At 35.9% G+C, this 14,956-nt stretch overlaps 1 protein-coding gene across 1 annotated transcript in view; it reads left to right on the top strand.

Moving 5' to 3' along the window:
• CTNNA1 (catenin alpha 1) overlaps positions 1 to 13,445 on the top strand; it is a 71,699-nt gene extending 58,254 nt beyond the window's left edge. Inside the window, exons 12-18 of the mRNA XM_070933038.1 lie at positions 2,692 to 2,892; positions 3,901 to 4,052; positions 5,720 to 5,830; positions 7,211 to 7,392; positions 8,349 to 8,454; positions 9,804 to 9,938; positions 12,086 to 13,445. Coding sequence (XP_070789139.1) covers positions 2,692 to 2,892; positions 3,901 to 4,052; positions 5,720 to 5,830; positions 7,211 to 7,392; positions 8,349 to 8,454; positions 9,804 to 9,938; positions 12,086 to 12,373 — 1,175 coding nt within the window. The 3' untranslated portion in view covers positions 12,374 to 13,445. The remainder of the gene's footprint in view (positions 1 to 2,691; positions 2,893 to 3,900; positions 4,053 to 5,719; positions 5,831 to 7,210; positions 7,393 to 8,348; positions 8,455 to 9,803; positions 9,939 to 12,085) is intronic.
• The last annotated feature ends 1,511 nt before the right edge of the window (positions 13,446 to 14,956 follow it).

The following is a 14,956-nucleotide window of genomic DNA, read 5'->3' as shown; positions in this document are numbered from 1 at the left end:
CAGGCTTACAAAAGGAAAGAGTTGCTCTAATTAACTATCCTTTCGTACACGGACTGTAATTTGTATTCTTCACTCAGTGTCCTTCATAGGTTTTGGTTCACATCTATTACGTTAGCTTTGTTTTTACAAAATTGTATTGCTAAAAGCAGGTTCTGCAGCTTCTGTAGTGTGATTTAATACATAAATTACGCCAAAGTTTTTACATCTGTGTTTTGTATACACAGCATAGGTAAATACCAGAAGCTTATAAATACAGCATCACTACGTTCTTTAAGATTGAATAGGATCTTTGCATTCTGCCAGATATATCATTATGCCCATGTCACAACTAAGTTGTTTTCAATTGCTTGATCTCTATAATTCTAGTAATTCTGCTGGGCACCTTACAGATTTTGTTCATTGTATTGCATGATTTACATAAAGTTGTTTGGATTTTTTAACTGGGTAAAATAGTTTCTAGACCTATGCATATATTTAATTTCTACTGCTATTATTTTAATTAGTTAAGAACTTAACAATACATGATCTAAGCAGTCCAGTTCATATGTGAAGGGACTGTTTCTCATAGAACATTTTGAATGTGAAATGTTTTATTTGTAATGATAATTATTACTATTTCCTATTCTATGTTTCTATACCACTTCCGCGCAATTTCAGTAGTTTTCTATACAAATTATTAAAATAAAAATACTGTAAAATATAGAGAGGTTAACACGATAGGATGGAAAAGAAGACGTACGACTGTTCAGCTAATTTTTACACCTGGAATGCCTGGGTACTTCCTCCAGGAAAGGGGGTAGTAATAAAAGGCTTTAGAATTGGGTAAGTGGGGAAGGAGAGAGAGAATTTCACAATGCTAGTACTATGATAAACTCTTCTGATAAATGGGCTTCAATGTAGGCCATGCCCAACTCCAGACTATTATGGGTAGTTGACAATAAAAACAAACAGGTCTGGGAAAACAGCCAGGTTTTTAAGGCTTTACAGGATGCCATCAGGGAGGGAACATACAGCTCTCTGGGGGAATCTCACTTAAGAAGGCAGGTGGTGGGACACTTTCTTAAATCCCAGTAGTTGACATTGTTTAATTGAAGAGACCCTGTCTCCTCTTACTGGCCAGGCAATGGCATGAAGATAGACGATCCCTCAGTTAGCCAGATTGTAGACCAATTAGGGCTTGGTGAATTATAACCAGCACTTTAATTGCACTCAGAAGGCGCAAGGAGGACATACCAGGAAGTGCTTATCACTGCCTTCGTTGCGGCATTCCAAAATATTTAAAGCTTCCAGGTGGTCTTCACAGACAGCCCCAAATAGAGCATACTGATGTCACCAACCCCCACAACCTGTGGATGACCTCACTTAACAGATTCACATAGATATTGAACATAAATAGTTATGGTTGGTTGCTACTACCATTTTGTTTAGAATTGATACTATTTTACCATGGAAATGCTTTTTTACAATCTATCAAAAAACCCATTTTTAGCATTCGGGAATATCTTGCCTGTTATTTCATTAGTTAAATAGCCTGTAGCTGGGGCTATTTTATTTTGTTATTCAAAGATGAAAGTAATATACGCAAAAGTTTTTTTAACCACATAAATTTAAGCATCAAATTTCACCTACATCTGAGAAATAGTGTATAGAATCTTAAATTACTTCTTGAAAGCTTTGGTAAGCTCTCAGCCTTAAAGGGGAGGAGGGGACTATACTGTTAGGAACTGCTCTTCTTTGGGATAGAGTGAATATGGATAGAATATTGATAAAATGATGGCCTATTCTTACAATTCTTTTTCTCTATTCATGCCAGAAAGTAGCCATTAAAATAACAGTAACAGATTGCTTTTTTCTTGTCATCTAAAGCAGGATATCCTGATGAAGGAATGGGGAGAAAAGTCTCAATAATCCTAATAAAAACATCTTCCAAATCTTGTACTTTAAAGAAATATTGTGCTTATGTCCTGTGCTAGTTTATAACTGTTGACTCATTCACCAGCCTTTCTCCTCTTTTCCTCTTCTACCATAATAAATATTTTTACATATTGATCAACCTGGAGCTGAGCTAGTAGTAGTTCCTGCTGTATTGATTTTCCTTTTTTTCCCCCTGCATTGCCCAGTGTTATATTTGACATCATCATCTAGCCTTTCATTAGCCATGTGTGGGTTTAAAAAAAAAGCTTCCCTTTTAAGCAGCTTGATATGCAAAGAGTTTTATTTTGCGAAGATATTAGAGAAGCTTTATAAGAATCAGGATTCTTGAAGATGAGCCTCCCCTTCCCCAAAGAAAAAGATGGGGCTGAATTTTGGATCTGGTGTTTATACCTTGTAACTCTGCAAGCTTCTAAGGGACCAGAGAGAGGTCACTATTAGGTAATCTAATGGCTTCCTCTACTTGTTGGTCAGTAGCTGGAATCTGTGGCATTATAAGACTAGATTCAGCTTGTGGATCTTTTTTTTTTTTTTAAGATTGGAAAATATTTATGCCATCCTAAATCTACATTATGCTAATTTTCAATAAAAGAAATGAGAGAGATTTCTTTTTATCAGCGGGAATATTTTAACTTGTGTGCTTCATGTTAACTTTGTATTTCAAATATACATAGCAATTTCTTCTTAACTTACTGGTGCTTATTTACACATTATCAGTAGCAAATGCAATTTTCCCATTTCTTTTTTTTTAACCGCCAGAAAATCATATTCTAGAAGATGTAAATAAATGTGTCATTGCTCTTCAAGAAAAAGATGTTGATGGTTTAGATCGCACTGCTGGTGCAATCCGTGGTCGTGCAGCAAGAGTAATTCATGTTGTCACTTCTGAAATGGATAATTATGAACCCGGGGTGTATACAGAAAAGGTTTTAGATGCAACAAAACTGCTGTCAAACACAGGTAAAGTAAACAACATAATCATGATTTTAATTTGATAGTCTTGATGAAACAGTCAGCCAGGACAGCATGTTCCTCACTTCTTTCTGCAGCTTCTTTGTAGGTGTATAAGTATTGTCTAATAGTTAAGGATAGTTATAAAATACCAAACACTTGTTTTAAGATAGAGGCAGAAATAGGCAGACTAATCCCATGGAGCCCTGGTGCTGCTGTAGTTAGAATGCAGTACTGCAGGCTGGAGTTCGATCCTGACCGGCTCAAGGTTGACTCAGCCTTCCATCCTTCCCAGGTGGGTAAAATGAGGACCCAGATTGTTGGGGACAATATGCTGACATTGTAAACTGCTCCAAGTGTGCTGTAAAGCACTATGGAGCGGTATGTAAGTCTTAAGTGCTATTGCTATTGGGCGGTGTTTCTCAAGCATGGTTCTTACATGCTGGCTGGGGAATTCTTAGGAACTGAAATCCACATAGCTTAAAGTTGCTGAGGTTGAAAAACATTCCTTAGAGCTAGACTTGATAGTGTGTATGTCCTAAAATAGGTGTACATACTTTAAAAGAAGCCCCTCTTAAAAATGAAAAAGAAAAATCTTACCAAAATATTGGCTTTTAGTATTTGCATTTTCATCCTGGCCCCTTAAATGTTACATGTGGGCGTCAGCCATGAAAAAGTTACTTATACAATGTAAAGCAGGAAATAGGCATCATTTTGAATCATACAGCTCTTGAGCATTCTTTTTGCAGTTCCCATGTTTATATAATGCACAACGGACTGCCATCTACACTCTGAAAATGTATGTGTGTGTGTGTGTGTGTGTGTGTGTGTGTGTGTGTGTGTGTACACTCTCATGTATATGTCTTATTTTTTACTACCAGTATAAACATAAATATTTCTCTGCTCACAGTACTCTTCCAATGAATTATGAATTAAATATGAATTAAAACTGCTCCTCAGTATCGTGTTGTATAATTTTTCTGTCTCCCTAATTCATTTTTTCTATGTGTTCTGTAGTTATGCCACGTTTTACAGAACAAGTAGAAGCTGCAGTAGAAGCATTAAGTTCTGACCCTGCTCAGCCAATGGATGAAAATGAATTTATTGATGCTTCACGACTAGTATATGATGGAATTCGTGACATCAGAAAAGCAGTACTGATGATCAGAGTGAGTGAACTTCAGCTTTCTTGAAATAGCATTCACTTTTCAAAATAAGTTTTATTAATAATTTAAGACATACACTAAATTCTCTGTAAATTCATGTGCACATATAGTGCATATCATAGCAGCTTAATAACTTGAGCAGCTCCAGAAACTATTGTGTCTGCAGCTAAACATTTTAGATTTTGAACAATTGCTCTCTGTATTTTACTCATTACCTATATAACTTTTATCACTTTCCATTCTTCTAATCTCAGTAATAAATACAATAATTTCAAATTAAATTGTATGCAGTTGAGAGAAGTGATGGAGACTACAAAAGTCAGGATATTTCAAATGACTTTTGGTGCCTGGTGTCCCACTTGGACAGGAAATGGGTCCAAGCACCTCTCCCCCACATAGAAGAGGAGGATGGTATAAAGCTAAACTACTTCAGTTTTCTGGACCTATTAGTTTAATTTACTGCTTGGCATACATTCTGACCAAATCTTTTATTTGTTGCTATCTCAGCTGTTCCCTTTTCCAATGTAAACCAACACATTTTAAAACATGCATTTGGGTTGTATTTAGAACAAGGCTTCCATTGTGTAGTATTTACGTTAGGCAGATGTCATATTTCAGACTGGGAAAGCCAATAACTAAAGGTGTTTCATTGTTTGAAGTTTGGGAGGATTTCAAAGAGCAAAACAGTTGCCAGCAAAGAAGAATTTTAAGGACTAAGGCTAGGATTCTCTTATGATTCAGAAATCATATTCAAAATCTATCTGCTTTTGATGGAGATGAGGCAGCAAAAATTTTAAAAATGAATAAATTATGAGAGGCAAATGCCTTTTTTCTTAGGTGTTTGTTAAGAGACCTAATTAGTGGCAGCTCTGCATTTTTTGTAAAATACAAATTGGATGTATTTTCAAAGCAAGCCCCCAAATGAAGTATCATAAATACTTGTATAATGTCATTAGGGATTAGTCACTTTGAAAATAAAGAATAGAGATATGCACAAAGCAATTTATTCAAATGAGGTGAAGCTAAAAGAGAATTGATTTCCCCCACCTTATTTCCCATTGCCATCTGTAGATAGTTTCTACACTGTAATACTATCAACATTCCCACTATCAGGAGCTAGTACACATTCTAATTATGGTAAACCAGGAAACAGATTTTCTAGGAGAAAGAAATCAGCAAAAACACCTACTATAAAAGAAGTACAAATTGCAGATTTCTGAAGCTACAAAAAAGTAATATATCCTTTTAAACGGATTGTTGTGATTTAATCTAGCACAGGATCGAGTTATTTTACAGAAATAACTGTTTCTGTAAAAATTGCATTAAATAAAATGTTACAAATACAGCAATATAGGAAGCTACTAACAGTATTTTTATGTCTGTTTGCTCAAGCTCAAGAAAAATTGTAATATAGGAAATGTGTAAGTAGGCAGTATAAAATGACAATTACTTTTTTAAAGTGTTTATCTAACCTTTTTATCAAACTGTCTCTCAGTTGTACTAGAAAAACATGTGTAAAATGTACATGATTGTGGGTATTGTTAATTATTCATCTGTCTTAAAATACGCAGTTTGACAGGTTTTAAATTCAGTGTATTCCAAAACCATGGAAAAATTTGCTCCCCTAAATTACTCTTTAAGTTTGATTTGGGCTTAAACTGTGTTTGCAGACACCTGAAGAACTGGACGATTCTGACTTTGAGACAGAAGATTTTGATGTCAGAAGCCGAACAAGTGTTCAGACTGAAGATGATCAACTTATTCACGGTCATAGTGCAAGAGTAAGGAACACCTATTTAATTATCTGCTTTAAACTCTTTGGATATAGTCTGAATACCAGGCCACATTAAAATCAAGATACCATGATTTCTGTCATTCCCAGTATATCTGTTTATCTGTATAGCATTATTTGATTGTTTATCTTATTGCTTGGGATTATTCTCTATTTGTGTTGCCTTGGTCTAGATAAAAAACACATAACTGCAGCATCATCTGATCTGATTTCTGCATTCCCAATCCTTGATTTAAACTTAAGCCTAGCCATGGAAAAAGGAATGTTCCTTCAAACTGGAATTATTTTTATTTAAAACAATTCTATTGGGAAAAATTATCTCCAATATAACGTGGCCATTCGATACCATTATATTTCTATCTTCTATGCACACATAAATGGCTATTTTAGTCCTTATGATAGCAGCTTTGTTCTCCACTTGCATGAAAGTGTATATTATATTACAATATTGTAATATAGTGTATAGTATATTACAATATTACACTTGTATATTATAGTTACAAATAGATAAAATTGCGTGGAATTTCTTGAATGTTTTCTTAAAAAAAAAACCCTTCTGAATCCTATCAAGTTTCTTGTGTGCTTAACAGTGAAAGAGAAACTCGTGTTGCATTTGCTATGTTAAGCATCGATAAATACTATAGAAAAGAGAATTCAGAAGGAACCTCAAAGTAATACCGGTAGTTCACTTTTTCAAGTGTTCCTACTACTTGAAAGTTCAGCTGGGGGTGGTTGCTTGCCAACAAATACATTTATGATGAGATGGTCTTCCAAGCAAGTGTCCAAGGCTGTCCTCTTTGTTATTTCACAAAGCTAAACGCTTTTTTAATTTTCCTGTTATAAATTTGCTCTCACTTACTGCAATAGCCTTACAATTTAGTGTGTAGGCAACATGAACTTGGCTGCCTCCAAATATATCTCGGGTAATTTAAAGAGCTGAATCAAATAATCATGATCTGATAATTATACTTTAGCCTGGGTTTTTGTCTTTCCCTCCAATTCTGCATATATTTGGAAGATTTGAATAAGATTTTATCCTTGATCAGCATTTACAATCTGGCTTTCAAAAATATGTCAGTTTTCTGTCTGAAAACTCTTTATTTTTCATCCCCTGTTTTATGCATCCATACAATGTAAAAATGGAGAAGAAAACATAAATTTCCTATGTTACCAATTTTTTTCTACGGGGTGCTTAAAAAGTCATCTTTCGCCAGTACATCTTTCCATATAGTGGAGATTAAAAAATAATGTTCCTGGCCATCCTTTGGATATATAGTACTTTAACTCTTAATTAGGCTGGCTAGTGAAAATATCTGAATAGCCAGTTATTGAAAAAGCATTTTATATATAGAATAATTCTTCATTCCAGGCCATCATGGCTCAACTCCCTCAAGAACAAAAAGCCAAAATTGCTGAACAAGTTGCCAGCTTCCAAGAAGAAAAGAGTAAATTGGATGCTGAAGTATCCAAATGGGATGACAGCAGTAATGATATTATTGTTCTGGCAAAACAAATGTGCATGATTATGATGGAGATGACGGACTTCACCAGGTAAGCATTCTGTATAAGTAGGCTTTTCAAGGGCAACCTTCTTTCATTTTCCTTGTATCTCAGCTAGTTTGCTTTGACAGTATCCACTAAAGTTGGGCATATACCTGAAACAGTCTCAGACATCTTGTGAAATGATCTTATTTATTCTCTCTTATCTCTCATTCTGAAGAGATTTCTAAATGAGAACAGGGTCATTAATATGAATACGATACCAAGCCTCCTCTTTTTCATTTAATCTTAACTGTTCTAGTGTTGGGTCATAGACTGAAGGAGTACCAGTTAAAGCTACAAGTCAATCTAGGCAAGGTAGAGATTTTGATTTGTGTCTCTATTTATACAACTAAGGATTATATTAGCTTTTTTGGCTGCTGCCACACACTGCTGATTCATGTTTAAGTGATCATCCACTAGGACTCCAAGGTTCCTCTCACAGTTACTTGAGCCCATTATGGCCCATTGTTCAAGTCTATTAAGATCTTTTTGGATCCTGAGTGTGTCTTCTAGGGTGTTGGCTATTCCTGCCAATTTAGAGTCATTGCAAATTTGACGAGTTCCCCTTGTGGTACCCCACTTCTTTCTTCCCTACATGTAAATGTTAAGGACTACTCACTGAGTATGGTTTGTCAGCCAGTTACAAATCCATCTGGTGGTAAGGCTGTCTATCCCACATTTTTCTAGCTTACTTCTAGGTTGTGGTCTACTTTGTCAAATGCCTTGCTGAAATCTAAATATACTATGTCCACAGCATTTTGCTGGTCTACTAATTTAATCATGTGAGCCGGGAATACAGCAGTCATAACTTTGTGGGTGGGTCGTAAGTCACTTTATGGGGGGAGTTGGTCATAACTTCAAACAATCATTAAGCAAGGACTACCATACAAGTCTAGTAGTGAACCCTATATCATGGGAAATAATTTGCAAGCAAATATGTGCAAATATTCTGTTCTCCTTTGCAGAGGTAAAGGACCTCTAAAAAATACATCTGATGTAATCAGTGCAGCAAAGAAAATTGCAGAAGCCGGGTCAAGAATGGATAAACTAGGGCGGACAATTGCTGATCATGTAAGCCATAATTGTTTTTTTTTCATGAGCCTTCTACTCACCTTTAATTTTACAATAGATTTATGAACTCAGGAGTCACTATTTTATTTTATGGAGTCTTCCTAAGAATCTTAATTCTGTACCCTTCTCTACTAAGAAGCTTTCTTCATTGCTTGCTCCCATTAATGAACTTGCATTCTGATACCTTATTTTTCAAATAATTACTGAAAATAAAAACTTACTTAAAACTTCCAGATGTGTGGAATGAATACAAAAAGCATGAATGGAAAAAAGAATACTCTGTCATATACACAGTTTTGCATTTATATCCACTTAATTCAAGGCACTAGCATATACCTAATAAAAAAATTAATCTTGTTTTCCTTTGATGCCACCAGGTATTTTATTTTTTATTTCAGAACACAAGACTATTTTATTATAGAAAAATCTAGTGTTCATGCTGAGAAAAGGACAGAGATTCTCAGTCCACTTCATTTAACTACCACTCTGTAGGGAAAAGATAATGCATGTATATTGTCTTTGCCAGGAGATCAAACATGGTGTTGTCTACATTTTTGGCAATATAGTAGATAAAAGGATATTAACCTTATCTTGGCTTTTCAATATTTATCTGGGATTTTTCCCTGCATTCTAGAACATTTCTTCTTAAATATCTGACAGTTTCATTGGATACACAAAATGGACTATTGTTACCTGAATCTTTTAAGGATAAAGATTGGTGAAAATTAAATTCCATTTATTGTAATATGTCCTATTTGGGGTTGCCTTTGAAGATTACTTGGAAACTACAACTGGTCCAGAATGAAATGCAAATGAAATGCAATTGGGCAAAGTGGGTGTGCCTTGATACACTTACACATCACTCCTCCTCTTCACGCTTCATTTATTTCTAATTGGTTTGTAGGTTCATGCCATAGGGGCTGGTTATCTAGAGACAGCCTATCCCCCAGTAATTTCTGTCTTTCCTGTAAGATAGGGCACAGAGGGTATACTTCCAGTCCCCTCAAGCAAACATGCCATCTGTTGGGACCTGGGGATTATGTCTTCTCTGTTGTGATGCCTGTCTCTGGATCAGCATCCCCACAGAGATCCATATGGCTCCCCCAATGATGTTTTTAAAAAATCACTGAAAACCCGTCCAGGGGGTCAGGCAAGCTTGAGCCCTTCCAGAATTTTATTTAGAATTTTATAGTAGTAAGCATCCCTTACTCCATATCTCTAATGCAGTTCTATTCAGAACAAGGCTTAACAATAAATACAATGACCGAAATAGTGACTTGTATTTCAATGCATTTGGAGTGTGGAAAACTCTCCAAAGAATGAAGTATCTATTCTTTTTCTGTGCCCAGTGCCCAGATTCTGCTTGCAAACAAGACCTGCTAGCCTATCTGCAGCGTATTGCTTTATACTGTCACCAGCTGAACATTTGTAGCAAAGTGAAAGCAGAAGTTCAGAACCTTGGAGGAGAACTTGTGGTGTCTGGGGTATGTACATGTGCTAATGTTCGCTTTGTGTCTTTTCTAGAGTCAGTTCTTAAACTTCATTTTGCTTCAGTTGTGAAACACTAAATGTAGAATGTAAAGCTGTTCTTTCAGTATCTTCAAGAACCCTCAAGATTTTTCTCCCAGGATTGGAGAATTTATACTATCTTTTTTCTTCAGAAAGATTGTATGGTCCAAACTGTGGTTTAAACCAGTGGTCCCCAACCTTTTTATCGCCGCGGACCAATCAGCCTTTGATAATTTTACCGTGGCCCGCTGAGCGCGCGCAGGGGTGGGGGCTTTGGGCCACACGTGCGTACCTGCGCGGGGCTCTCTTCCCTGGAGCCTTTGCGCACGGCCCAGGAGCTTTTGCGCATGGCCCAGGAGCCTTTGCGCTGCAGCGTTCATGTCCCCCGGCCGCTGCGTGGCCTGGTGCCAGGTACTGCCCGGCACCGGTCCGCGGACCGGGGGTTGGGGACCACTGGTTTAAACAATCCAGTGCATACAATTAATTATGGTGAAAATGGCTTTGTTGAATAATGGCAAACTGAAATGGATGGATGGATGGATGGGAGAATGCCAATACAACCAAATATACTGTGTACCAAATTAATACTACTAAAGATCTGGGCCATCTTTGGCAAGAATATTGGCACTGAGTAGAGACTTGCTATCTTTACAGTAGAGAGCCAATTTGGTGTAATGGTTAAAGCCTCAGGCCAGAAACCAGGAGACTGTGAGTTCTAGTCCTGCCTTAAACACAAAGCCAGCTGGGTGGCCTTGGGCCAGTCACTTTATTTCAACTCTAGGAAAGAAGCAATGGCAAACCATTCTGGAAAACAAAACTTGGCAAGAAAACTGCAAGGACTTGTCTAAGCAGTCCTTGAGAATCAGGCACGATTGAATAGAAGGGGAGGAAAAAAGGTTTACAAAAAGTCTTCTCTGAGGTTTAAAATGATTATAAAATGCCTGTTTAACTTTGAGCTCTTCTGCTGCAGACATTTTTCTTGAAGCTAGAACCAGTAATATATAATTTTTTAAATACTGAAAAAGCAATGTAGGTACCCCCTTTCACACAGTGGATAGTTAAACGGTGATGGGATGTGCTACTGTTGCCTTCCCATTAAATCATTTTCAAACTATTTAGAAAACCAGAAGAATTAAATCTTACCAAAAAGAAGTCATACACATTATATAATTTATTTCGGTAAATTCTTCTCTTAATTGAGAAATAAAAATACAACTAATACTGGGCTGGGCTGGGCTGGGCTGGCTGAAAACAATTAGTCATAATGGAGTCGAACATCTGGTTTATAAAAAGAAAAAATTCTTTTTTATAAAATAGGTAATTTACTGTTTTTAGTTATATATATTGCAAAAGATAAAGGGCAGCTTTTAATCAGTTAATTTCCAGATTGTTCATTTTGAAAGAACCTTAAGCCAGTTAAAAGACCCCAACAGTTGATAGGCAATTGCACTTCTGTAATTTTTTTGCCATAGGATTATGTTTTAATTGTTTCAGTCTTTTTACATTCTCAACTAATTATTCAACCTATAAGTTGCCATTTGTAGGAATGTGTGTGTGTTTTTGACAATGAACCTGTTGCAAAATTTCTTTGTTGATGTTTTTGTGGATTTATATATTGATGCCGAAAGCCTTTGTCTAAGATAAGCACAGCAGACATAATAATGGCTATTGAAGCTAAACCATTTGACATAATAATGCCCTTGTTCCCTTTTGTGCCAGCAATTCCATAAAATATATTGTATTTTTCCATGGCTTAGCTTTTGAAAGCAAGGGCCCATCAAAATGCAATTTGTGACTAAAACAATAACAAATTCCAATTTTACCATCATTTAAATCTTAGCCACTGGTAATTCTTTTTCTTTCCTAAGTATCTGGATGTTTTTCTCCATTCCCTTCCTAGTTTGTGCTCAAGGATAAAGGCACCCTTGGATTCAAAAAGAATATTCTTGGTAAAGGAACCTGAACCTCAGATTCCTCTTAGGATTTGTTCTGAGATTCATAAACCTGGAATTCTTGCATCTCTGATATATTTGAACCCTATCCTTAAACTTCATATAGCAAACTATGTTTCAGGCACTGTCTCAAACTAAAGCTATTCTCTTTTGTGGATTTGTTTGTTAAGGTGGATAGTGCCATGTCACTGATCCAGGCTGCCAAGAACCTGATGAATGCTGTGGTACAAACTGTGAAGGCCTCCTATGTGGCCTCCACTAAATACCAGAAGTCTCAAGGGATGGCTTCTCTAAACCTTCCTGCTGTGTCTTGGAAAATGAAAGCTCCCGAGAAGAAGCCTCTAGTCAAGCGAGAGAAACAAGACGAGACCCAGACCAAAATCAAGCGAGCTTCCCAGAAGAAACATGTCAACCCAGTGCAAGCACTCAGTGAATTCAAAGCCATGGAGAACATTTAATTCGTCATTTCAGTTTTTCTTCCTTCCTTCCTTCCTTTCAGAATTTATGCCTTCTGGATTATGTTAAAGTTTATTTACTTAATATTATAATAAAATCATTTAGACTAAAAAGAAATCAACAGAGTTAGGAAGCACGACAGTTCAACTTTCAATCTGCAAGCACGGTAATGTTAGTATGAAAATGCTGTCTAGAAACGCTTCTGTGATATTTCTAGCTCCTGTTTTGCATAAAATAAGCCCTGCTTTAAATCTGTTTTATAACCAAAGATAAATTCACAGTAACAATCATCCTTCGCATAGCTGGATCATGTCATTCTATCAGGGGAAAATAGAGCCCTCTCAGTGTGAACGGGAATCAAACGTGGTTTTTTTATTAAGTATATATATGCTGGGTGGATAAAGATAAACTTTGCTATGTTTAATAATTGGGAAAGTAGAAGCTCTAATTGCTATTAGAACACTAAGACAACAATAGAAAAGGAAATTGAAGAAGTAATATACTGTAGCATTCTTTCTAATTTAAGTAGGTATTGACTTTTTTCCAGCCTGAACACATTGATGCATTTATTCTAAGTATCTCTTGAGGGAAACACACATTAGGGGTATAGATAATAGTGAATGACAAGTTGTAGCCAAACCAGCATTTCCAAGGTAGTTTTCCTTGGCTCTTGGGAACCGAAGAAGTCATTATAAAAGCAACTTGATGCTCATTGTGCAATGTATTAGAACACAAAAAAAATTACTTATTTTGGGGATGTGACAGTGTCAATGCTTGGTTACAGATTACTGATATTTTTTGCCACAAGACTAATAAAAAATTCTTGTTACCAGTGGGTGCTGTAAATGTTGCCTGTTTTCCCTCAGCATTCAAATGCAAATCCATCACTGTGTTCTTGTAATAATTGCTAGTCATTTTCCTTTAAGCTTAAAAAGAAACTTAGCAAATAATGTTTATTCAAGTTGCACCCTAGGAATGAATTGTCATAATGGGAGCTTCATGGCATAATTTTGCTGTTTTAAATTTTTTATGGATTTCTGTTTTTATATCTTTTCCAATAAAGTATAAAAACCAGTTGTATTAATCAGAGTTTTCTTCGGCAGTTGATAAAATAAGCTTAATTCTATAGTGTACTGACTAATTGGACTTTTAACTTTTAAAAGGCAATAATGGATGACTCATGCCTAATTTTCTTAAATGGTTTTGTTGAAAGTCAACAAGCGGCCCTGCACAACAGTGCACAACAGGCAAAATTGATCTGCTGTTTTGTAACTTTAGGTAGAGAAAAAGACACTTGAGAGTTAATCAGCTGGAGTCATAGCCTCATTTGTTCCAAGGAGTTAGCAATTTCAGGTCCTTGCATGTCCACAATACATTTTTAAATTAAAGGTGTTTTATGTTGGGGGGGGGGGAGGACCTGTTTTATCTGTTTGGTTTATTTGGGCAATCCATGGGGTTGCATACTGCAGTTTTGTGATCCCAAAAATGTCATTGGCAATTGAACTGTTAAAAGGAAAAGTGGGATACAAATTTAAAATTAATAATTCTAGGGGTTAATGACTGAATAATAAAAGATGAATTTTGGCACTTTGGGAGAAAGTAACATGTGAAAGAGCCTGATCACTTAAGAATTCCATTTTTAACTTCTTTCAATTCTAAATAGTGTTCATTTACACGTACTTTTTATCTTTCATCAGAATATTATATTTAGAGATATAATAGCTATAGTATCAGTATGCTGCATATTTACCCTTAGTTTTACATGGGCAATAATTCATTGATCTACAAAGTAGTTGGTTTGGAGGTTCTAGATTGCATCAAATAGTATGGGAGTGCTTAGGCTTTGTGTTTTTGACATCATGGATAAAGTGTGCCCAAACTGACAAGAACAGGGCCCTGACTGATAGCAGGAAATGATAAATGTGATTTTGGTACATTAAGGCTAGTACTTAGTCAAGCTTAATAAAAGTGTTTTGTGAAAGCCTCAATTACCTTGGTTGAAAATCAACATTTGTGGGCCCACTTGTGGGCATATATTGAAGGCTGCAACTTGAAGTATAGGATGACTAAATATTAAAGACCCTGAATGAATGAATCAATCAGTCTAATGAAAAGTGCGTATGTGAAACTCAGGAAAGAAAGAGATAATAGTAATATAAAAGAAAATACAAATGAATAAGATGTAATAGAACTGAAGGACAATGATCTGGTGCATTTCTCAAGGAAATGAAGATGTAGATTCAATGTAAAAGGATTAAAATGTATGTCAGAAACAATGTTTGAAGTGCACATGGAAGTGACTGGTGATAAATCACATGTCACAATCCAGAGAATTATAACAAAAGAACCAGGAACTGGTTTTGAAGGAACATAATGAATGAATGAAATGTGGGTGACATAAAAGAATGAGTGGGAATTCAGAAAAAATGGTTCACCCACTGGAAGACCAATGCACAAATCTACTTTAAAAAGATAACACATTGAGAATACACATTTAGGTATAAGGCTATTTATGTACCTATGATAAATTAATGAATCGGAGCATGAATGATGTAATTTATTATGATGAAATATAAAAATAAGAA

This window comes from Pituophis catenifer, unplaced genomic scaffold (genome assembly GCF_029215685.1).
Source record: "Pituophis catenifer annectens isolate HBS135680 unplaced genomic scaffold, rPitCat1.0.hap2 SCAF_1, whole genome shotgun sequence".
NCBI lineage: Eukaryota > Metazoa > Chordata > Lepidosauria > Squamata > Colubridae > Pituophis > Pituophis catenifer.
This window is presented reverse-complemented; position numbering and strand designations above follow the sequence as displayed.